The following is a 24,392-nucleotide window of genomic DNA, read 5'->3' on the forward strand; positions in this document are numbered from 1 at the left end:
CCTCCAATAAAACTGAAGTTTCTTCTAGCCAAACTTTTTGAATTTCACGTCCAGACACAATCTCATTTTCATTCTCTGTGCCTTACAGTAATGCTGTGAAGCAGACGGCTCTTCTCTATAATAATGTTGCCTTCATAGTCTTATATTGCACTGTACAGTATATATCTTCCAAATGACTGCTTTGTGTGTGACAGTGATGGCTAGTGAGAAATCAGAATTGACTGCCAGCGTTTCTGGAGACAGAAAACTTTCACTCAGCATAGTTAGTATGTTGCTCATAGCTCTGAACTGGTATTCTTGCCTTTAGGTTATATAATCTGTGAATGAGCTCATGTAAATTATGGTAATACCTGAAGAGAGTTCGACTCTTCTATAAAAATATGTACAAATAAAAAACCAAGACTCTCACTCACTTGTTCTGCATTTTCTTTGTTCGTTTTATTTTCCTCATCCTCTTCTTCCTCTGGTTCCACTGGAGCAGGAGTCAGAGATGCCACGAAATGCCATAGAATATCATGGAGAGAAGTGGTCTGGATGACGTTACACAGAAGCCAGTTGAAAGCCTGTAAGAAAGAGAAAGTGAAAGTCGCTCAGTCGTGTCTGACTCTTTGCGACCCCATGGACTATACAGTCCATGGAATTCTCCAGGCCAGAATATTGGAGTGGGTAGCCTTTCCCTTCTCCAGGAGATCTTCCCAACCCAGGGATCGCACCCAGGTCTCCTGAGTCGCAGGTGGATTCTTTACCAGCTGAGCCACAAGGGAAGCCTGAAAGCCTGCATAAGCAATGTAAAATAAGTCCAAGATAAAGAGAACCTTCTGGAACTCAAGTATTTTAAGGGAAGACTCTAGGAAGACTGTCATTTTACTGAAAGTACACTGAACTTATACTGTCAATAATTTTGGCCCTAATTAAAAAATTAACAGTAGGGAAAATAATACCTATGAAATGCAATTGCAAAATACTTTTCCAAACCACTTTTCATTTCAAAAATTTGTCTGAATATTAATTTACCCAAGCATATTTTTTCCAACTTGCATTTAGGATCAACATGCATTTAGAACGTTTCTTAAGTTCTATACAAGCTGCTATTTACTTAAATATAGATTCATGCGGTTCCCACTGATGAATGGCAGGTTACTTCCTACTCATGATAAAGAAAAAAGATTTGTTATATGTACAAGTCTAGGATATACAGTGATCCATTTTCAGAGAACAGATACCCAGATAAATTATCATTGTTAAATTTATAACTCAAAAGCCCTATTTCTGATCTCTTTTGCATGACTACTCTAACTGAAATGACACTGTGATTATAAAAAGCTTTTTTAAAAAGATATTATCAGGATTCAGATACTAAAGCAATGCAGAAATTAAGTCTTTCAGAGTGCTTAACTATGAAACTCAAATTCATTTGTATTCCTAAACCTAGGAGTTTAATTTTGTTGTAAACACAATTTTGTTGTTCCTATTCACTGAGGTCTCTTAATTTATCACAATTTCTGTTCAGTAGAAAACTGACATCATTAAACAGAATCATCATATGAAGCTTACGATGAATGAATCAACAATCCTATTCATGTGTTCTTACCTCCATAGCAAAAACTCGACAAGCAGATTTCCTTAATGCCTGTTTCATTGCTATTTCCAGACCTTCTAAATCATGATGCTGTATAACAAAGGCTAAGACTGGCCACTGGAAGTTCCGTTCTCCTTTGGAGAGGGAGCTGTGGGCTGAGATGAGCCGGGACAGCTCGGGAGACGGATGCCTCAAGAGTGAAGAACCCACTTCTGTTTGAAGGAAAAAAAAAAGTATCAATTTTCATAGGCAACACATATTAATATATTTAAGGTGATATCAAAAAACAGTATTCAGCTTATTCACTTAAGTGTCTTTGGGGTTGTTTTTGGTTTTGCATTTGACACAAATCTTAATAATTTAAATTTTTTACTGAAGCTCAGATCTAAATATCTTACTTAAAGTTTTATACCTATTAAGTTGCAGAGGTGAGTTTTGAACCCAGGTCTGAATCTAAAGTTCATACTTTCTGTAACACTATACAAAATGTGATTTATTTTCTCCCCAAATAGAATCTACATCTTATCCCCAGCATTTGCTAAAGGACTGCTTTGTAACAGAGAAGGCAATGGCAACCCACTCCAGTACTCTTGCCTGGAAAATCCCATGGACAGAGGAGCCTGGTAGGCTGCAGTCCATGGGGTCGAGAAGAGTCGGACACAACTGAGCGACTTCACTTTCACTTTTCACTTTCCTGCATTGGAGAAGGAAATGGCAACCCACTCCAGTGTTCTTGCCTGGAGAATCCCAGGGACGGGGGCGCCTGGTGGGCTGCCGTCTATGCGGTCGCAGAGTTGGACACAACTGAAGCGACTTAGCAGCAGCAGCAGCTTTGTAACAAACGGTATGTCAATAAGAGCTCAAAGATACTTGTTGAATATATCCTCAATATTTTCCTAGAAGATTTTCAATAAGATACATAATCATCTACTTAAAAATATTAGGTCAGATCTTCATTTAGTAAGTAGTTGGCCTGATAAATCACTAACATGTTATCTTTTGCTTCTTGGATTTCTTTCTATATTCTTGAGACAGAATCAATTTGCCTCAATTTGGGGCTGCTGATACTAATTAGTCCAGATTATCTAAAATTTTTTTACTGATTAAGAGCTAGCCATATCTCCAGTTTTTATTATCTGTTTGAGTGGTAGTACTTACAAGAGTTAACAAGTTTCTATTGAGAATATCATTGTGACAGTGTCAAGTCACTGGAACTGCTGATTTACTGAAGCTTAGTGGGAGGGATAATGGTAGCAATATTCAGCTTAGATACCTAACAAGTAATATATTTTAAAGATCAGTTTATTCTTGAATAATAGTGCATGATCTCTGGGTGTCTCTTCCAACTAAGATGTAAAATTTAGAGAGGCACATTTATGGCTGTGTCACACAGAAGGAATGTTTACCATGATTTAAAATTAATCTATTCCTCCGTCTTCAAAAATTAGATTAAAAAATCTACGAATAAAATCATTAGGATCACTCAATCTTCTTTTTTATCTTTATACTTACCAGTGTCTCCACTGTTAACTCTTCTCCGAGGAATGGCTTTAACTCGTGCAGGTAAGATGGAGTGCTGTTTATCATATTCAGAAGCAACAACGGAGTAGGATCTTTGGAAGACAGTTCTCTTTGCGAGATCAGTATCAGTTATGGGACTAGTTTCCAAACTGCAGATAGAACAAGGTGACAGATAACTCAGGAGAAAAAGGGAATGAGGTGACACTGTATTTACTTAGTTTATAACAGCGTAGTCAAATGTGTGAACCTGTAATCCATGTGGAAGAAAACAAATTCAAAGCCAACTTGACAATCTCTTTTTAAGCCATAATTTGATCTTTTCAAATGTAATCACATTTTGACCGATTTCAGAACTGCATCTTAAAACTTTTGCTTCTCTTAAATCTACTTTGCATTTTAAATGAAAAAGAAGAAAAGGCATCAAATATTCTAAGCTTCTTTCAGAAGCAAAAGCACTGTGGTGGAAGACAATGTCATGATATTCAGGAAAAACAGGCAGATATATTCATAACAGCACTGAATAGGAAGAAAGTAGATATATATATGAGGAAACCTAGTAAGAGGGAAAGTGAAAGGATGCAATTTTCCTCTGGGTCTGAGTGTTCTATGAGGTTTCTCATTCTCTGGAGGTGCTACCCAAAGCTCTATTCAGAGCACAGCCATACCACAGTGTGCTGAGAGGTGACAAACTGGTTTCTAGCCTCAGTTATACTATATTTAAAACTATCTGAGAACTCAGTGGTTTTCAGGAGGGCTGTAGGAAACCAACCTCTTTTTTTTTTTTTTTTTCTTTTTTAACTATACAACATTAAAAAACAGTTACAAAAGTATTAAGGTGGTTATATAATTTCTTTTATTGGGGCATTTTAAAGAAAAAGATAAACACCTTTCTTTACTTTCTAAGACAAATTTGCAAAATATTCTTTTTGTTTCTTTTCCATTGGTTTCAAATCCTATGGCCCTCAGTAAAGCTTATATATTTTCTAGTAACTGGCTAACTCTGGCCATGTTGTGTCCTCACTGCCTAAGTGAGGCACATTCTTGTTTGAATAGATGATAAATGTTGTATTTAACTAACTGGAGTAAAGACGATCTTTTCTCTCCAACTGGATCTGCTATCAAGGACCTCACCTGATTCACGAATGCATGCCTTTTCTTACTGCTCTAACAGTCAGGACAGTTGACATGACTTCCTTCCTGAGATGGAGGGATGCATGAATATGAAAGAACTTCTAGAGCATTCTCTTCTATTTAAAGTCTCTCTTCCACCAAACACTGGACTCAATAGAAATACAGTAACTCAAATACCTGGGTGGCATGGACTTCATGTTGCTCTCGGGTTCTTCAAATACGTTGGGACTCGCATCAGGAGTTACTGATATGTACGGGGCCGGCACAGACGTTGAACGCAGGTACCTCATTTCATCCTGGAATAGGTTGTCATCTTGATAGCCCACGAAATTTTCATGATGATGCCTGCATTAAATCAAACCCAGTAACTTAAAGTATGATGGTAATACAGACACTTTCCATTTTTAACCTCCTTTGTAAAAGCAAAAACAACTCATACATCTATAATCGAGGAGTGTAAAGTATTAAAATTGCAGCAGATGTAAGGAGGAAGAAATAAAAGGCTGATAATTTTACACATAGGTATATTCCAGGTACCACAAACATTTCAAATCCAAAATTGAATTTCTTTCCTTTTGAGAACTTTTCCATCTTCCAGTGTTTCAGTGAGTGATGCCACCAGCTATCTGGGTGTCTTAAGCTAAAATATCTTGGTGTCACAGAGGGCTCAGCCCTTGGCCATGACCAGTCCTTCAGGCCTGTGGATGCTAGGTTCCCTTTCACTATTTTCTCTTCTTGTTTCCCCATCATCACTGTCTTGCTTCAGGCTGATGACATTTCTTGCACGGCCTACTGGAGTATAGGCAGTGACCTTTATGGTAGGAACACATGTTAGAGCGAAATTTGAAAAATAGTAGAGATATATGAAATGTTTCATGGGTTAGGGGGGATAGATCTATTCCCCAAAGGGCTAAAAATTGTAAAATTCATAATTAGAGTATGCCATGAATTTTTACATGTTTTACCATTTGATTCTATCCTTTTCAAACTGGAACACAGAGGTGCTAGTCTAAGTACAATAAGCAGGTGACTGAAGCTGAAGGCTTGTTGCACTTGGCATTCCTGGTGATTTTTTCCAAGGTCCCAAATGTACTTAGTCTCACATTTTCATTTTTGTTTCCTGTTCATTTTATTGAATTATAAGTACAAAAACAAACAAACAAACTACATAACTCTGCTTCTCAAAATGGAACTGCTGGTTGGTAAGACATGCCAGCAGGCAATTTCCAAAGTGATTTAAAAAAAACAGCCAAGTGACATTACCTAGCTAATGTCTGCAGGTAGAGACAAGGCATTTTAACAGGAAGGTCCTCGGAAATGCCCTCTTTCACGCTGGGGAGCTGAGACTGGAATGGCTTTGCTGGATGGTAACACAGAATGCTGGGTTCGGCAGCGCTGCTCAGCGATAGCAGGAAGAGGGCGTTCGCTTTAATCACCTGGTGGGCTTCCATGGTGGGCAAGGCACGTGGAGTCTTGACTTGCATCGGCTTCCTCCTAGACTGCTTGACCTGGAAGGAGAATTTTTAGGGATCTTTTCCTACTTACATTCAAATGTGAGATTTCTTAACCTAAATATTTTTGAGTTGTTAACAAGAATTATTAAACACTTGTAGAACTACTTTAAAATAATAATAGTGATTACCAAAAACAACATTCACTTCATGTTTCTGAACTGATTGAAACTAATTTATATCAAATACAAACTGTATTTTTTTCTCTTTTTGGGGAAAGTTATAAACCTAACTAGTAAAATCTAAACGTAATTATTTAAATAAAAGAGTAAATAACTTGTGTGTGTGTGTGTGTGTGTGTGTGTGTTTGTATGTGGCAAATATTTTCAGTTAGGTGCGTCACTAATGTGAATGATCCTCCCTTTCCATAAATCCTCAATATAACTAGGGATTAAGAAAAATAGAGAGGAAATAAACAGCAGTAAAAGAGAAGGAAAAGGAAAAGAGAATTAAGAGAGAGAAAAGGTGAAGAGGGAAAGCTATGTATATGATATGTAAGCAGGTGACTGAATAGCACACAAGTAATAAAAAATTACATCTGTCAACAGGGTATGCATGCTACATGATAGTTGTTTTGTGTTATCCCAAGACATAATTTGTTTTTGTCATTAAAAACAGCTGACCTGGTGCATAAATCTAATTTGTATATTATTCCTATTATAAAAGCTGATCTTTAATATCAACTATATGAAGCTGTCTGATGACATGATCCTAAAAAGAGATTTTTTTTTTCTCTCTCTCTTAACCTCCCTCCTATCTCCCTCCCCATCCCAACCCTCTAGGTTGTTACAAAGCCTCTGTTGCTTTTTTTTTTTAATTGAAGGGTAATTGCTTTACAGAATTTTGTTCTTTTCTGTCAAATATCAACATGCATCAGTCACAGGTATATATATGTCCCCTCCCTTTTGAACCTCCCTCCCGCCACCCTCCTCAGCCCACCCCTCTAGTTGTTACAGAACTCCTGTTTGAGCTTCCAGAGTTGTGCAGCAAATCCCCATTGGCTATCAGTTTTACATATGAGAATGTAAGCTTCCATGTTACTAAAAAGAGATTTTTATAAGGTTTATCTTTATCATTCACAGTATAGCCAGAACAAAATAAAACTACCTTCTCCCGGGCAGCAGCCTGTTTCTCTCGGAGGTATTTTTCTCTGCAGCGATCACACACCAGATACCATGTGCTTCCCCCTATGCCACCGTCGCCACAGTTACCAGCCCATCCGCCACAGAAGTGCCCAATGCTATTGTAACCTTGTCCACCAGCATACCGGCCACAGCCTTTGAAGTAAGAACATAAATAGATACTGAACACCTAAGTGTCCTTAATAGTCTGATGCTTGCTACCTATGTATAAATGACAGAGTTCCCTTCTCAAAGTAAGCAAAGTACTGAAGCAAATATCTAACTTTTTGACATTTTCTACACCCCCCCCGCCCTCCCCCACAGGCTGTTAGTTATATCAGCAAACTTGGATGCGTGACCAGAAAGTAATCAACTGAATGATGTCTAAAATACTGAAGATACTCTATATAGGCAGATGAAAAGAAATATAAGACGTGAGAACATTTAGATTTATTTAAGCGTGCCATAAATTTGGACAAAATAGATATAAAACATTCTGTATGAATGGTAAATTTTACAGATTACATATTTTACAAAAGGTTTCAGTGTAATATGTAGGAAGAGAAAAGCATCTACCTAAATCTGTAATAGGTGAATTTTGCAATACTAATCAATTGTTATAGAAATAGTTACATTTATCTAAAGTACTGTCTTCTGAGGAAACAGTTGATAATCTCTTTCACAGGAAGAGGCCTATAGAAATCAATATAATCTAATTTAATTTGTAGTTTTGAACAGGAAAACAATACAGTTAAAGGAGACTTAATGTTGAGACCTCTCCTGTGTGTTTGGACAGTTATTTCTACTGTGTGAGACAGCAATCCTTTGGGTAACATGTAAAATATTTTAAAAGTTAACAATATCTCAGAATATGATACACTAAAATGAAACAGCACTAAACTGCTTTGCCATCACAGTATTAGAATTTCTTTACCTACTCTCCACAAAACTTATACTGTATTGATAAAGCACTTTAAAAATTAAATTCTAAGAAAACTATAAATTCTGGGCAAAAGTTTCCCTGTACTTTAAGGTAATTCATGGAACAGCTGAAGCCAGAAGCTACCGCATCTGTGTGTCACGCAAGGTGCTCATGGGTACCCGTCACCCCGCTTACCTGGGTGAGCCTGCCTCATGTGGTATGTCACTGGATACGGGTGGGACTCCCCACACAGCTCACAGATGGTGTCTTTCTCTGGTCCCCCTACCGCCAGCTGGGCCATCTCCCCAAAGAGATTACCCCTGGGCCGGACTTCGGTCTTCTCTTTTTTCTTCTTTTCTTTTTTCGCCTTTTTATTCTCTTTCTCACACTCTTTCTTTTTAAGGACTGCACAAGAACCGGGACTTGGGAAAATCATATTCTGGGAAGCTGCCTTGATAGTGGCCAAAGAGATGTCCTCCCAGAAAGCCACCAGGTGCTGCAGCGTCAAGGGGAGCGGCGACTTCGACTTTGTCGCGTGGTGCGTGGACATCTCAAAAGTGGCCTCAGCTTTCCCGTCTTCACATTTTTCATGCAGAGGGGGTTCCTTCAGCATGGACAACACTTTATTTTTGTTGATGCTACCCATTTTAGATATGTCTGGCCCATGAGGTGCAATATTAAACATATTCAGTGCTGATGATATTTCCAGCGAGTGTCTATTTTTTAATTTGGTTTCCTTTTCTTCTGTAGGCTGCTGGCTGTTTAAGCTACTTCTTATAGGAGCGTGTTCTTTGGAAAGGTCTGGATTAAATTTTAAGAAAGAAGAACAAGCCATGGCGTCATGTACTATGCCTTCGTGCCACAGGAAAGAGGCGAAGACAGCCCGGGCGCACTCAGCCACGGAAGGGGACATGGCTTGTTTGGCTGGCTCCAAAGGTTTGGATCCCTCTCCTTTGAAGAGAAAGCTGGATTTTTCCTTTTTGGGCCTGGTGTGCCTGTTAGCACATTTTCGACTTATTTTGGGGGACGCCCTCATTTCCTGTTCCTCTTTCAGTGGTGCTTTTCCTATGCTGAAATGCACTTTATTTGAACCTTCATCCACACTCTTAAATTCACTGCTTTCATCACAGGTACTGTCTGTTAGGCTATTGGTTTTTAAAGTACTTGAGGTACAGACTTCAACCACCTCACTGTGGAGGTTTTCTTGTACCACGTGGGGAGAGGGAGCTCTGTTTTCGGATCCAGGGGAATCTTTAGAATCCTTTGGTACTGGTTTTGGTTTTGGTGATGTTGATCGCCCCCTCAAGGGTTCTGTGAGGGGCATTTTCTTCTTGCGGAGGGTATCTGGATCAAGGGTGTAAGAGTCCGATTTGGAGCGTTCCCGGGGAGGATCGAGTTTCGTCTTAATGGGAGCAGTGCTTTTCTGAGGTAGATTTTTATCATGCGGTGAGGAGGATCGCGGAGAACTAGCACCAGATGGGCTAGACCTATTGGCTGGGAGCGTCTTTGGCTTGGGAGAGGATGACCGAGAACCTGGGCCTGGGGACTCCGCTCTGAAGCCAGATGACATCCTCCCGTCAGATTTTAGTGTCTGCAAGGTGTTGTGGTTGGGGGACAATGATCGACTATGAGAATCTGACCGCAACTTTGCAGCATCAGATTTCAACATGAGAGATTCACTAGCCGATAGCCCTTCTGTACCCCTTGGCTTCTTCTGGTCAGCAGTAGTCCGGCTCATACGTCCATCAGGTTTAAGTGTTCTGCTGTGTTTGGAGGACAGTTCTGATTTTCCTGATGTACAGACTGGTCTAGGAGATGTTGAGATGGTTCCTCGGTCACCTGTATGGTCCATTTCATAGTGAAACTTGTTAATATAATTATAACTTACTGATGATTTATCTACTAAACCATGAAATAAAAAATTACTAAAAAAATTTGTGTTGCTTTTCACAGACAAAAATATTTAAAGAAAAAAGGGGAACGGGGAATGATTTCTCAACAAAGTTCAATTATATTTTATAATTCTAATATTCTTGTGATTGGATTAGAATAATTTATTACTAACATCTGAATGCTAACAGAAAAAGGATAAAAAGAAAAATAATCTCGCTCTTTCCTAAGCAAAGCACTAGGTGTTTCTACATGCAAACCATTTGTTTTTGGCATCCTGGCCCTCATTCAGTGTCTCTCCCTCCTACTGTTTCATGCTTTCTTTAGAGGTACTACAGCAAGGATGTCTTTGCTGTCGGTAAGTGGTACAGCCTTTAGGATTACCTTTCCTCCCTAAAATCAAAACTCCTTCCTTTACTGCAAGTGATATTACTGTTAGGAGGAAAGCAATCTGATTACAGTGACTCAACTGGCACAAAAAACTGAAAATCCATAAATCTTGCTAGAAGTATTCATATTTTTTGGAAAAAGGATACTTAGTAAATTGAGAAGAATTTGTTAACTGGTTACATTGCAGTTCATTCTTTTTCTTTTTTAAAGGGAAATGAACAAGCTTGGATAAAAGCAGTAAAGTGTTTTGGGGCTTGCTTGCATGTGTGTGTGTGTGTGTTTACAGTCACACTTTAGTTAATAATCTGTCAAGAGAGTTTTGCCATAGAATCTGCCTCCTCATGGAAGGTTCACAAAGGTTGATATTTTTGTGTTACTACCTTTCACTGATGTCATGTCAAGAATGGGTCAATATAGTAAATGTGCAATAAATATTTGTTAAGTGAGTAAATAAACTCCTATTTTCTTAGTTTTTTCCCCTTCTGCTAGTCATAATTTTCAGATTCTCTGGAAATTCATTATGGCTAGCACCACAACAGGGCAGAGATGACAGTAGCCATTGTTGTGTAAGGGTCAGATTTTATAAGCCAAAACATTGCATTTGGTAGAATTAGACATCAGCCTAGTTCTTTCCGCTAATTCGGAGTGACTAATTCATTTTTGTCACTCTGACACTGGAAATGCCTTCATCATCACATTTATTTCATAAGCTAAACCATACATAATGGTGAATCCAAGCAAATAAGTAGTTAATCCTTTATACTTGGCATCTCTCTCTACAAGATCAATTTGTGAATTTTCTGAAAGGGGCGTGCTTCCTAATTAATGATGCACAATTCCTCACAAAGGAAATCTCCACTGTGATTGGCTAAGCAATAGACTCTTTCAAATATCAGGAACACCATTTATCACATGCCAGCAAACATTGCTTGTTATATGCAGAGGGTCAGAAGGTGGGCTGCTCTATATCATATTCCTATGCTTCAACTAATGGTGAGTATTTTTTTAAGATCTGTTAAGTGGTGACAGCTGAATACCTATTGGGAGTCTAGGTGCATAAATAATGCACAATTATTTCTTCCTGACATATATATGTCAAATTATAAATGAATCCTGCTGAAAAAGTTACTTTTCCAAAATACATTTCATATATTGAAAAAATGCCAAGTTAGTTAAATGTGGTAAAGCCATATGCTAACTAACTAATGTGTATCTTCTTCATTTGGGTTTTAAAAGTTTTGAGGCATGCAGTTAAGTATTACTAAAAATGGTCATATGGCTGTTTTAAGTATCACTAAATATAAACACACTTTGTCAAAAAGCTTTAGATCATAAATACTTTCACATTCATCACTTAATTTTGTTTAATGCTTATGTTTATCATGTGTAAATTTAAGTGATAATAGACACTTTCTTTAATCTCAAAAGAATTCTGAAGAAAAAATACTACAAGATAGGATAAAAATTTAGTACATTCTAACAAATTAGAATGTTAAATATTTTAAAATGTTAAATATTAAGTACTCATTCATTAATAACCTGCACTTATGCCAAAATCATAAATAAATGGTTATATAATACCATTCTATAATATATCCATTATACTCTAATATGATATGCCATAGTATATACTACTTATGGGTTACGCAAGACTATATACTACAGAGAACAGGTTCTACAATTATTCCATAATATTATATAGTATTACTGTCAACTGTAAAAAGGAGAAATATAAAACTGTTTTACCCATTTTTAAGAATACAAGATTTTAAAAGTTAAATTAAATATTACTCTAAGACAAAAATACGTGATTAGGAATATACAGTACTTTAAAAGACCAAAGCAAATTTTAAAATGGTCTGACATTTTATCAATTGTCAATAGCTTAAACATTTCTAAAATTAAGTGACTAAGGAAAATATAAGGAAGACTCAAGCCATATAGGACTGCTCTGAAAACAAAGGTAAACTAAAAAACTTAAATTATTAAACTGTTTCTCATAAAACACCAGAACAGGAAAATTATTTTTACATTAAATAAGAAAAATGAGTCTAAGACTAACCTGTCACATAAGACACTATATTCTTACAGATCACAATGTGTTCGAGGCTTACACATATACTACTTTGTTCTGGTCATAAGGGCTTTACAATTCCCCAAAGGCATTTTTTTCTATGTACTTATTTTATTTAAGACCTCATACAGGTTTGAAATTAAACAAGAGTACTATTTAACCTACAGATAGAGTAAACAGGCATATCAATTAGGATAATCAATACAATATTGAACAGATACATCACAAATTACCCCAAAATACCAAGTTTAAATAAAATGATAAACTTTAATCTTAAATGGAATGAGATGAAAATGATTGAGGTGAACTAAAACTTCTTTCTTGAAAGCTCCTACGTTCATTAAGAATGGCCCATCCACGGAGGCACGCATACCCACCCTTCAGTTTGTGAGACAGAGATGAGAGAGCAGAGGCAGGCCCAGCTACACCATAATTTTTGTAAATGCGCTCACGAGAAGCAAGGTTGCGAGATGGAGATTCTATAGTGGAAAACATTGGCAAAGAAGCAGCACAGATTCAATGGAAAAAAAAAATTTAGCAGAGAACACAAGCAGAAACAAAGCATTTCAAATGGTATGCGCAACTATTAACTGCTATTAAAAATTTTATATTCTGCTAAAATTTTCAGTAAGTTTATATTTCTCTAAAATTAAAAACTGAAAACAATGGTCAAATTAATTAATTAAGACTAATAACGACAGCGCCAAATGTGTTAGCTTAAAAGTTAAATAACAGTCATAGCACTGATAAATCAAATTTGAGCATTTCTTTTCAGACTAATATTTCTTTAACTCAGTTTTCTTTAATTTGGTGCTCACTTACTTATAAATAAAAGTTTATAAGTAATTTTTTTGGTAAACAGTGTGAGATAAAAAAACGTTACTTACAGTTTAACCTATTGTCCTCTGGCTTTCTGTATGGACACAGGACTATAATTTTTCCAGTATGCATCTCAGAATGGACCCAAGTTGACATTTATGGTCGACTACTTTTCTGAGTCCATCTTCAGTAAAAACTACTAGTGCCAATCCCAATATTTAGCGTTTGTTTTGTAGATCATATTACTGAGATACCAAATTTTATTTACAAAATGTCTCACAACACAAACAAAGCAAAAAAAAAAAAAATTACAAGTCACTGAAATGTTAAACACATTAATGATTCACCATGCAGAAAATGAAGTCCTTAAAATGAAAAAAATATATATACTTTTCAAAGAATTAACAGAACCTTTAAAGTGGTCTTTCAAAAGCACTTTAAATATGCTTTAAAAAGAAATTTCTAAATCTGAAAATTAATCCACTATTTAAAATTTTAATTCATGGCAGTTAAAATAAATGTAATCAACTGAGCTGAAACAAATTCAGGTAACAAGGAGATAAGTTTCTTAATATTACTGAAATAAAAAAAAATGAACACACACTTATCTCAAGAGAAAAAGTAATGGTTGAACGATTCATCATTATGGCCAAGATTAAAGATGAACTATTCATAAGCCAAATGTCCTTCTAAATATGGTATGGTGTATGCATTATGTGTCAGACAATGTCCTAGAAACTCAGCAAAAAGTAATGAATACAAATGAAGTCCCTGCTCTTACGGAACTTATCTTCCAGTAAAAGGAGAAAGACAACGAACACGTATACCCTAGACGGAGTGGTGATAAACTTGGAAGTCATAAGCACACAGATATTGGGTAATGCTCCACACCCAGATAAGACCACTTGGGGAGCAAGGTCTAGATGAGACCTCAGAATACAAACCTGGACATTCCTAGAAATACAGAATAGAGGAGGATGTAGTAAAGAGATCAGAGGTGAACGGCTGAGGTAGGAGATAACCCACAGGAAAAGGAAGAAGGTGTTTCAAGGGAGAAAGAGCAATCCTGTTAAACACTGCCAACAGAGCAAGTAAAATGAAATCTTAGAATCAACAACTGAACTTAGCAAAACAAAAGTCAAAGACTGACTAGAGTGATTTCTGTCAATAAGGACAACTGCAAAGACCCCTTGTAGCTGGTTCAGGAAAGAAAGGTAGGAGTGGATGGAGGGATGGACCCACATGCCATCAAGTCATGTTCGTCTAAGTTAAAAAGCTGTTAAAATTTTAATATGTTTGAGTATTCTTCTTTTTAAAGTCTATAAAACTCAAAGGTATCAGACTCTACAAAAGGAGTTCTTATGCTATTAATACTCAGTCTGCAACTGTCACCAAAAATGTCAGTTAGGCAAGTGCCAGTTTTTGACTGAAATTCAAGGGCAAATCAAAATGCCCATGTAAGGACACAGTTTCATAGCCTGGTCACTAAAAATTTGTGAAGACCGGGTTTAGCATGGGGACACAGGAGCAAGAAATTAGAAGAATATCTTAATTAAAAGTACCGATAACGTAAATGTACAAAACTATTGATACATGGACACTTGTAGGATAAGATATTAGAGGTTTAAAGACAAACTCCTGGAGGAGGTTTTGAAGCCAAAATATGCTTGAAGTCTTTTCAGTATGTTACAAAACCTAAAGAGAACAGGTATGATTCAGAGTGAACAAGAAGAAACAAATATTTTTTGAAAGTCTAAAAAAGGTTACTATTAAATGCCTAAATAAAGTAACCTGAGATTTCACATAACACTTCTTCTAGACATTTAATTTAATAAAATCTGCCCATGTTTAAAATACTTTGAACTAAAGATTTATCTTTCAATTTAAAAACAGAAGTAATCTTAAGAGAAACATTGCTACCTATGCACAGAAGAAAAAATTGATCAACTTTTAGACATTTGATGAAGATTAACCATGAACCTTTTTATCTTTCTTTAAGATAAAACCGATTATTAATCTCTGTAGGCTTTTGATTTTTTATGCATAATATAGTTAACTAAGGAGAATAATCCTTAAAACAAAATAAAAAGCAGGATTTTTTTCTCTAGTACTCATTTGAAGTCAATGTTGTTTGGTATAAAATATCCCTTTATTAACAATATGGTTCTTGACATGTCGTTTATTCTTTGTTTTGTTTTAAATCCCAAGTATCAAGTTCCCTGGAATATTTCATTCATTCTCTGGTCACAGAAACTCTGAGTTCACTGTAATCTGTATTTAAAAACTTATTCCCTAGGCTAATGGTAATAAAAGTTTGTTTTTTTTTTTAAATGAGGAAAGCATTCACATTTCAGTTGGCCAAAGACAAGTTGTGGGACAATACACTGGAAGAATCAAGGCACCCATCACCATTTAGATTTAAAAAGGGGCATATATTCTATCTCTGTGTCAGCAAGATCCCCTGGAGAAGGAAATGGCAACCCACTCCAGTATTCTTGCCTGGGAAATCCCATGGGCAGAGGAGCCTGGCGGGCTACAGTCCATGGGGTCACAAAGAGTTGGACCCGACTGAGCATGCACGCCTATATTCCTTCAGTGTTGAGTCAACAATGAAGCAATGAGTTTCTTTATCCATCTGTTGATTAGCACCCAGGGTGTTTCCACGTCTTGACAATTATAAATATTGCTTCTGCAAATACTGGGGTGCATGTATCTTTTAGAATAAGTGTTTCTGTTTTCTTTGGATTACACCCAGTGGATTTGCATCTAAAGCTGTCAGTCTAGACAACTGCTAGCTTGTGTGTGCAACTGTCATCACTATCACCTTATTCTAAACCCTCCAAGACATCAATAGACAGATGTGGGAATAATACTTACACTTAATTATACTTATTTCTTATCTGCATATACTTTGATTGTTCACATCTTTTGGCTAGGTTGAAGCTATTATTTATAAAAATTGTCTCCTCAATAACCAATACACTAGCTTTTTAATTTTTTTAAAAAACAAATAGCTTTAAAATAAGTAATTTCCAGAATATCTGAATTGTAGGTTAAGCTTAACCACTTACTGCCTGTCATAAGAGTCTATACTGTCAAAATATCTGTAGTTCTATTCAGAGAAAAATGCAAATGTACAATTACTGAGATTCAAATTGAGTGAAGTCAGGGACATTGTCCCTGTCATTCCACTGCAAACATGACACAATGTTATCATCGTTTGTGAAAGATTCATACAACTAGATTTCTTTCTACATTTGAAAAACATAAACATAAATAAATATAGACATGAATAAGCACTAACAAGATACAGAATCTTAATAAATGTGTCAGAAGAAAAAGAACTTAAGATACAGAATTGAAACTAAAATTTATTTACATAAGTGTCAGTATACTAAATGAATTATAAAACTAGAACAAAATTTTCAACTTTAGGCTAAAACAGAAATATGCCTTTCACTAGAATATAATATTAACCCATGATACAAATGCAGAAAGGAAGATGGATGAAAATCTGTAATGATGTATTATCAACTTGTTAGTCAACAATGCCATCTTCAGTTATGGAGATGCTAAATATTTATTCAAATTATATTATAGCTTTCTGGAAGCTAAGTTACCCAACTGAAGTCATTTTTCCTTAAAATCTGCTTTTTATTCCGTGTATTGGTATCAGGTAAGCATACAACCTTCCAAAACAAGGGAAACCTGGACGTCATTCTAGATTGGCTCCTTCGACTGTGATTAGCACGTCCTGTACAGTTTCACTGGGAGAAGGCAATGGCACCCCACTCCAGTACTCTTGCCTGGAAAATCCCATGGACAGAAGAGCCTGGTAGGCTGCAGTCCATGGGGTCGCGAAGAGTCAGACACGACTGAGCGACTTCACTTTCACTTTTCACTTTCATGCATTGGAGAAGGAAATGGCAACCCACTCCAGTGTTCTTGCCTGGAGAATCCCAGGGACAGCGGAGCCTGGTGGGCTTCCGTCTATGGGGTCGCACAGAGTCGGACACGACTGAAGTGACGCAGCAGCAGCAGTACAGTTTCACTGCCTACACGTTTCTAAACGTGTTCCTTCTATTTTCCCATTGTAATTTACCTTAGTTTAAGCCCTACTCAGCTCTTCTCTGGAATTTCTTCTTCTAACACTCTCCCTTTCTCCAGAACCCTTCTCATAATATTTTCAGTTATCTTTCACAAATATAAGACTGATCACATCATTCTTTTTATTTAAAATTCTGCAGAACTATATAACCCTTCATCTGTTCCCTACACTTTATTCATTTTACACACAGTATAAATTCTAAACTACTGAGAATGGCTTACAAGACCTTCATGATGTGGCGCCCCACATTATGTGGGGCGCCACATCATGTAGTGCCATTAGGACACTAACACTCTAAGCTACCAATGCATGAAGTTTCTTAAGTGAATCATGTTTTTGAACATAATCAAATGAGCTGACTCATTCGAAGTGCTTAAAATGGTGCCTGTTATGTAGTAAAGGACTGCCATGTGCTAGCTATTACTATTTCATACTTTCTCCTCTTTCCTCAGACCACCAACACACTCTCCCCATGCTAACTCTGAGCTCATGATGGCTTCCATTCTACTGAGAAAACAAAACAAGACAAAAAACAAATGGAGACGATTCTCATGCTGCTAACACTATGTATTCTTTTCTCTCCTGATCTGATGGATGAACTATTTCTCCTCCTACTTGGCTAACATTTCCACTTTGTGCTAAATCCCACCCTCTCTTCCATGGAAGAATACTGTTTCAGCAATTCTCCCCTCTCTCCTGCATCAGCGATATTTCTCTCTATTGGATCACTGTCATTAAAAAAACAACCTTAATGTTACCTTTTCCCCCCTTAAAAACCAAACCAAACAAAAATCTCTCCAAATCTCACATCCTCTGTCCTGGTTTCACTTTATTTTTTCCTTCCCTTTACAGTAAAACATGACAGATTTATCTATAATAACTATCTTCAATTCTCATTCCCTTCTTTATCTTGAACCTACTCCATTGAGCTTTGGCATCTCACCCTACTGGAGTTGCTCTTATCAAGATCATCAGTGACCTCCACGGTGCTAAATCCAATGGTCATGCTCATTCCTCACTTTACCTGACACATCAGCCACATCTGATACACTTTATCACTGTTCCCTTGAAATAATTTTCTTCACTTGGCTTGGTTTTCCTATCTCTGTGGCCACTTCTCAGTCTCTCTTGCTGATTTCTCCTCTCTCCTATGTCAGAACACTGAAATGCTCCCGGGGTTCAGTCTTTAGGTATCCTTTCTTTACTCCCTACACCCACTTTCTTGCTGATTTAATCCACCCTTAGGGCTTTAAGTGTATATAACAATTCTCAAATTATCCTGTTATAACCAAACGAACTCCTAACTTATGCGTCCAGCCCAGACAGTTCCCCTGAACTCCAGGGTCATGTGTCAATCTCTACTAGGTATCTCCACTGGATTTAACAGGCATCTCAAACTTAACATATCTAATCAATCATTCGAGAATATGGTGACAATTATTCCCACCCCTGATCCACGCCCCTTTCCAGCAAACGACTCTAATCAAGGAGTGGAGTCTATTTTTCCATTCTTGAATGTAAGTGCATTGCTTTGACCACCAGAGGATGGCAGATGTGATGCTGTGTCAGTGTAAGTCTCAAAGGATTGTGAACGCTTTTCCTTTCTCAGAATCCTGCAATGTCCAGGCAGACAAACAGATGCACTAAGGCACACTGCCCTATAAACAACAGCAGCATTCTCTGGGGCTTCAGTTTCTAGAATGAACTGCATCAGGGCTGAAGAAGAGGAAGGGGAACACAGGTCCGGACTTTGCTCCCACCGAGAAGATGGTGACACGGAATGAAGATAAATTCTGGCTCAGGACTGAAATGACAAGGATGTGTAGGGAGGCTAGACATTAGAGCCCAACTGAAATAAACATATTGGCCCCTGTGACAGATGCTATAGGCTCAAGCATGAAAAATTCTATTGAACTTGATTATTTGATTTTATAAAATCTGCTGATATCATCCTTTAATTTTACTTGACAAAAATTATAAAGAGGAAAAGGATCTTAGAAATCAGCTTAGTGTCACAAAACTAACTGGAGGGAGGAGAGAGATTAAAACACAGGTCTCCTTCCTAAGTCAAGCGGTCCATCCATGCCACAGCTCACAGCAGGCAAGGGAACAAGTGGACAGACTCTAGGCTGGGGCTGCGGTCCAGGATAAAGATGAGGTCTAAGACTCAGAAACAAACCTGCCTCTAATACCAATATCTGGTTACAGTGTTACCCTACGAAGAATTAATCTCAAAGCAAATAATGAAGTTAAGCTATGAAAATGTGTGGAGCAGTAGCTAAAAAACCTCCTTTGTGCCTTTCCAAATCCCATCCTGACACGCACTCCACAGAGAACAGAATGACCTGTCTGAGATGGTGATTGTTCCCCACTCTGCCTTGGACTGTGAGAGATGCTGAATGTTTGCATCAAAAGGCCATGTATCAGCAGATAATGATCATCAGGCACTGCATTCTATGGATGAGTTAAAAAGGGCTCTAGAAATGTCAAGTAACCTAACTAAAGCCAGGGAGTGGCTGGAGAGGAAATCTGAGCTTAAAGTCTTTCCATCACTACATCATTGGAGGCTAGGTAAGTAAATTACACTACTTTAGTAAATGGTAGTATATTCAAACACTAATCACTATGCATGCAGATACTCACACGGACTCTTGTCACATTTAGCAAAATTTCTATCTCACTTGAGAAAGTGATAAATGAGTATAAAGGAAAAAATCTTGTTGCAAAGTAACACAGAACTCTCATAGCTGAGCTTGAAAGTATGATATCCATATTATATGTTATATATTTAAAATCTCTGAAAAAATGATCAACTGTCTTAATGCTCTATTTGACATTTTTTCCTACAAAAAGAAGCAAATTATTTAGCTTCTTGGACAGCAGCTAGAAAATACTTATGTTAAACATAGTCCTGTGAAAAACACTTTTTCGATTGGATTATCTTATGTAAAATTCCATCAGTATAAACTTAGAATTATTAGACATCACAACATTAAAGCTGGATTTAATTACTAAGGAAATACTCCTTCTCTATTTTGAATATGTGCTATGAATAAATTCTGGAATATTGATCATAAGATAATAAGAAACACATCATCTCAAACTCATGGTTCATACTGCAGAAGTGATTATCTTAGGGGTTCACAATCAATAAATACTCTCTGAATGCTTGTGATGTGTGAGATACTGTCAGAGGCAATGGGATAAATAAAATGATGTTTTCAAAAGAAATGAGGAAAGATAATGAAAATTAAGAATGCAATATTCTTAGAAGAAAATGGGCACGTACACAATTCCCCCCCTCAGTCCATTAGAAACTTACTGCCAAATTACCTACCAATTCTAAACCCTACTTAAATAATTTTGAAATAAAAAAGTAAATGGTAGGATAGCAAAGGAAAAGTTTATGTACACACCTCTCTCATGCCTTTGCATACATATAAATATGGTAAGACAAGGAAAATTTGTGACTTTTATTCCTATAATTATTCTATTTCATTAAAAGATGAAATAATTTGCATGTACATATGTATGCGTGCATGTGCAAAATAATTTTGCTAATTTAAAAAATAACCAAATTAATTTAATGTGTCAGATTATTTTCAATTTCAAAGATTAATTTAAAAAACCCTATGCTTAGGGGGAGGAAAACCTAAAGAAATACTGACAATAATGCTCATAAAGCTGACATGTAAGGAGGTTTATGTATGTCCTCCTAGAGCCCATCTACTTAACTGGGAACTCTAGTTACGGTATTTGAAAAATATTTTCCTTTCAAATCATGCTACATTCTTAAACTATGAAGGGGAAAATAACCAATACAAACAAAGCTAATGTCCTAGATGTTAGAACTAAATGGAAACAGAAGTTTAAATATTATATATTAAAGAACAGATTTTTTTCATTTAATAGGCAAAGCTAGATATATAACATGGCCTTTGTAGTCAGAACTGGCCTCATCTTCTGACTCTGCCATTTACTATGTGTGTTTCTAGGGCATATCACTTATCCTCTTTAAGCCTCCATTTCTTTACCTGTAAGATAAAGATATCATCTCAAATGAGAATATACTACAATGCTCAAGGACAGTATTTAGTACATAGTGGTGACTTATCAGCATAAGCAAAAATTGATAAATACAGTCTTCTATACATAATATTTTATTTTAGAAAGACAAAAATGATTCTTATTTTAATAATTAGTAAAGGGAAGTTCAGTATGAATAAGCCATTTTCTGAAGCTATATGAAAAACTGGTGGGATGGACAGCAGTGGAATTCAGGAAAGAGTATCTTACGGAATTTTAATTCTGCCACATTCAATTTTCCCAATATGATGTGATTACTACAATTTTAATTTATTTATAAAACATTAAACTATTTTTAGATTCCATGCTTATTTTTAGTTGTGCTAAAGATTAAAACTTCTGGTTTCTGGAATCTGGTAATCAAGCTTCAGTGATATTATGCTGAGAATAAGAAGTTTATATCACTGGAGCACACACAAGAAATGATTCAGAAAACAGGTAATTCTGAGACATTTCTATGCTATGATTTCAAATGTGCTCCAAAATAGTGGTAAAGGAAGGGGTGGTACTAATAACACTCAGACACAATGTGGACAAAATTACACTGACACAATGTCAGTTAGGAACCTATTGTCCTTTAAAAAAGACAAATCTGATTTTCTTATGGTCTTTACATTTTGTTTCACAATATTTTATTAAGTAATTTGGTAAAATAAAAACAGTAATTATACTTTTTTTAGACAAGTTTTTGAAAAGAGTTGAAATGACCCTTGAGGAAGAACAAATAGGTTCTCTTGTCTGCTGCCACTATGACATTATCAGGGTAACTTCTCTTTTAAAATTTTATATTTAATATGAATTTTCTGCCTGGTTACAATTTTTTCCTTTTATTTCCTTTTCCTTACCTTTAAGACTTCCTACAACCTGGGTACATCTGAATGTAAAATGTTTGCTGCTCCATTAAATGGGTAAACTAAGTCTTCACCATAATATTAATCAAGGAAGAAAAACACTATTTCACAACATGACACTATTATGTTTCCTTGAAATTCTTCTTTTAAAAGACATTAAAGTGAATATTATATATGGATGGAGATAATTAGCTAGAAATTGATACTACTTATATTTACAAACTAATTAATTGAACTTGCCTGATGCTTAGCGCAAACCTAGAAAAAACTTATACTCCAGTATATTCTTTTCCTAAGATAGATAATAATATCACAATGAATAATATCATTTGCTAACGATATACTACCTGGCTCCTAACAAAAACTAAACCAGCTGGCATTCTCTTAAGTAATCTCAATAATAGTTACGAAGGTATTTTTGTAGAAAAATAACTTAGATCTAAGTGTGAATGCACTTTCTTAAAGCAAAGAGGTCATGCACTTGAATTCAGACAAATGACTGAACAAGCTGAGATAAACTCTTTCAATTCAGTGACTGTGTTTACATACTATATAGCCAGTATGTGAACTGAAGGCCAAGAAGAGCATATTGGTGTCATATTAGGAGTTCTGAGACATTTATGGGGAAGCCTCAGCAGCTTATTAAGAAAAAAGAAGACTTGGCTAAGTATAAGTGCAGTTTGTCTGGGTCTATTTTCCAGATCAGTATGAATTACTATCGATATCATGGATGAAGGCCCTTCTGCCTAGAAGGCTGAACTGGAATCAAATGATCAGTTCAATATATTAAGAACAACAACAACAAAAAGCAAGAAAAGAGACAATTTGAGATAATCTGGAAACCTAAGTTGCTAGTCATTTCAGAGACACCAAATTCACTTAAAAGAAACAAACAAACCTGCCCAGTACGGCCTCTCCTCCACTCACTGGTAAAGTGAAATAGGTTCATTCTCTTGGGGCATTGCTAAGTAACAAAACTCCAATGTAAATCAACAAAAGTTATCCCTAGAACTGATGCTTACCATAGTCATGCATTTTATAAAAAATATTAAATCAAATGTTTTCTTTCTATATTTTATAGTATGATTTGCTTATTTTGGAATTAGAACAAAAAATAATAGTAATGTTTTAATAACCACACTTAATAAAAAATGTGATTACAAATAAATGTCTTAGCTGAGGAATGTCTTCGGTCAGAATAGCTTAAGTGCTTCAAAAACATGGGAAAGGATAACATCCTCTTTAAATAAAACCAGCTAGGTGAGTTGATAAATAATTAGCAACTGATAAACAACTCAGAACAAAGCTTCAGAAATGGTTTGATGAGGCAGGTAAGGCTGACAAGACTTACTCTGAAGCTGAGGCTGCTGGAAGGAAAGGGGCTGTCCGAACACAAATGGGCTGTGGACTAGGGAAGAGGGAGGTTTTGCAGCTTGATCAAAGATGGAAGGAGCTGGGAGATTGGGTCGTGACTGAATGGAATTCAATATGGCACTCAGTTGGTCACCTGCAGTAGGCAAAACAGTCAAGACTACAACTTGTTATTAATTAACATCCAAAATGGCAAAGTAAATGGTGCTATATGACATTCAGATAGTCAAACACTAGATAAAACAATGCCAGTTCAGAGCTCTTAAGGAAGTTGGTGATCATTATCCTCAAATTAGGGACTGAATGCTGTGTGTTGTTTTAATAATAGAAGCACTCCAACAAATTTTACATAATAGCCCAACTATAAAAACAAATCCGTTTAAATTTATTTATAACATCTAGCAGTAGCACAAGAAAATACAGAGTCTATGAAGTAACTATGATAAGCTGATTTGTATCATACAAGTATAAATGAAATCTAAGTTAATGTTGTCTTCTATGCAGTATCTGACAATGATTATCACCACTCTGCCTCGTATGTAGTATACTTTATGCAGAAAATATGCAAATAATATGAATAATTTAATGTAGACTTGAAGGGAGGCAAAGTATATTATTAACTTAGTAATATTTATAGTTATAAATTACTAAATTTATATTTTCTTTTTTGAAGTTGCTATTGCCAAAGAAATCATACATTTTTAAAAGCATGAACTCTTTTGCTCAGATAGACAATATAAAAATCTGTCAGACCTGTAAGATAAAAAGGAATATAATCTACCTTATTTAAACAGTATCTCAAACATGAATTCTGAAATTTCCTTCAAATTAAATACAAAGGACATTAGTACAAAAATAAAAAAATATGAAATGATATAATTGGATGGATGATAGCTCCTTATTCATGAGAATATATATATTCAAAGGTTTAACTGACGTTAAAGAAGAGGGGAGAACAAAAAACATATCCAGACTAGCTGAGGCAGAAACCGGAAAACAGCACTTTCCTAGCCATATT

General features: G+C 36.1%; 1 protein-coding gene across 9 annotated transcripts in view; it reads right to left on the reverse strand.

The window, feature by feature from the left end:
* The window catches only part of MYCBP2 (MYC binding protein 2), a 256,043-nt gene that overhangs the window by 33,019 nt on the left and 198,632 nt on the right, over nt 1–24,392 (reverse strand). For 3 of the 9 annotated variants that reach the window (XM_081550021.1, XM_081550018.1, XM_081550014.1), the window contains 8 exons: nt 23,355–23,510; nt 7,981–9,624; nt 6,850–7,019; nt 5,495–5,739; nt 4,409–4,576; nt 3,092–3,249; nt 1,592–1,791; nt 414–563 (listed from right to left, as the gene is read on the reverse strand). In XM_081550021.1, coding sequence (XP_081406147.1) covers nt 414–563; nt 1,592–1,791; nt 3,092–3,249; nt 4,409–4,576; nt 5,495–5,739; nt 6,850–7,019; nt 7,981–9,624; nt 23,355–23,510 — 2,891 coding nt within the window. Of the gene's footprint in view, nt 1–413; nt 564–1,591; nt 1,792–3,091; nt 3,250–4,408; nt 4,577–5,494; nt 5,740–6,849; nt 7,020–7,980; nt 9,625–12,516; nt 12,619–23,354; nt 23,511–24,392 lie in introns of all 9 variants that reach the window. The other 6 variants (XM_081550022.1, XM_081550019.1, XM_081550017.1 and 3 more) reach the window with 3 other exon arrangements.

This window comes from Giraffa tippelskirchi, chromosome 12, assembly GCF_054371585.1.
Source record: "Giraffa tippelskirchi isolate mGirTip1 chromosome 12, T2T-mGirTip1v1.2.pri, whole genome shotgun sequence".
In the NCBI taxonomy this organism is placed as follows: Eukaryota; Metazoa; Chordata; class Mammalia; order Artiodactyla; family Giraffidae; genus Giraffa; species Giraffa tippelskirchi.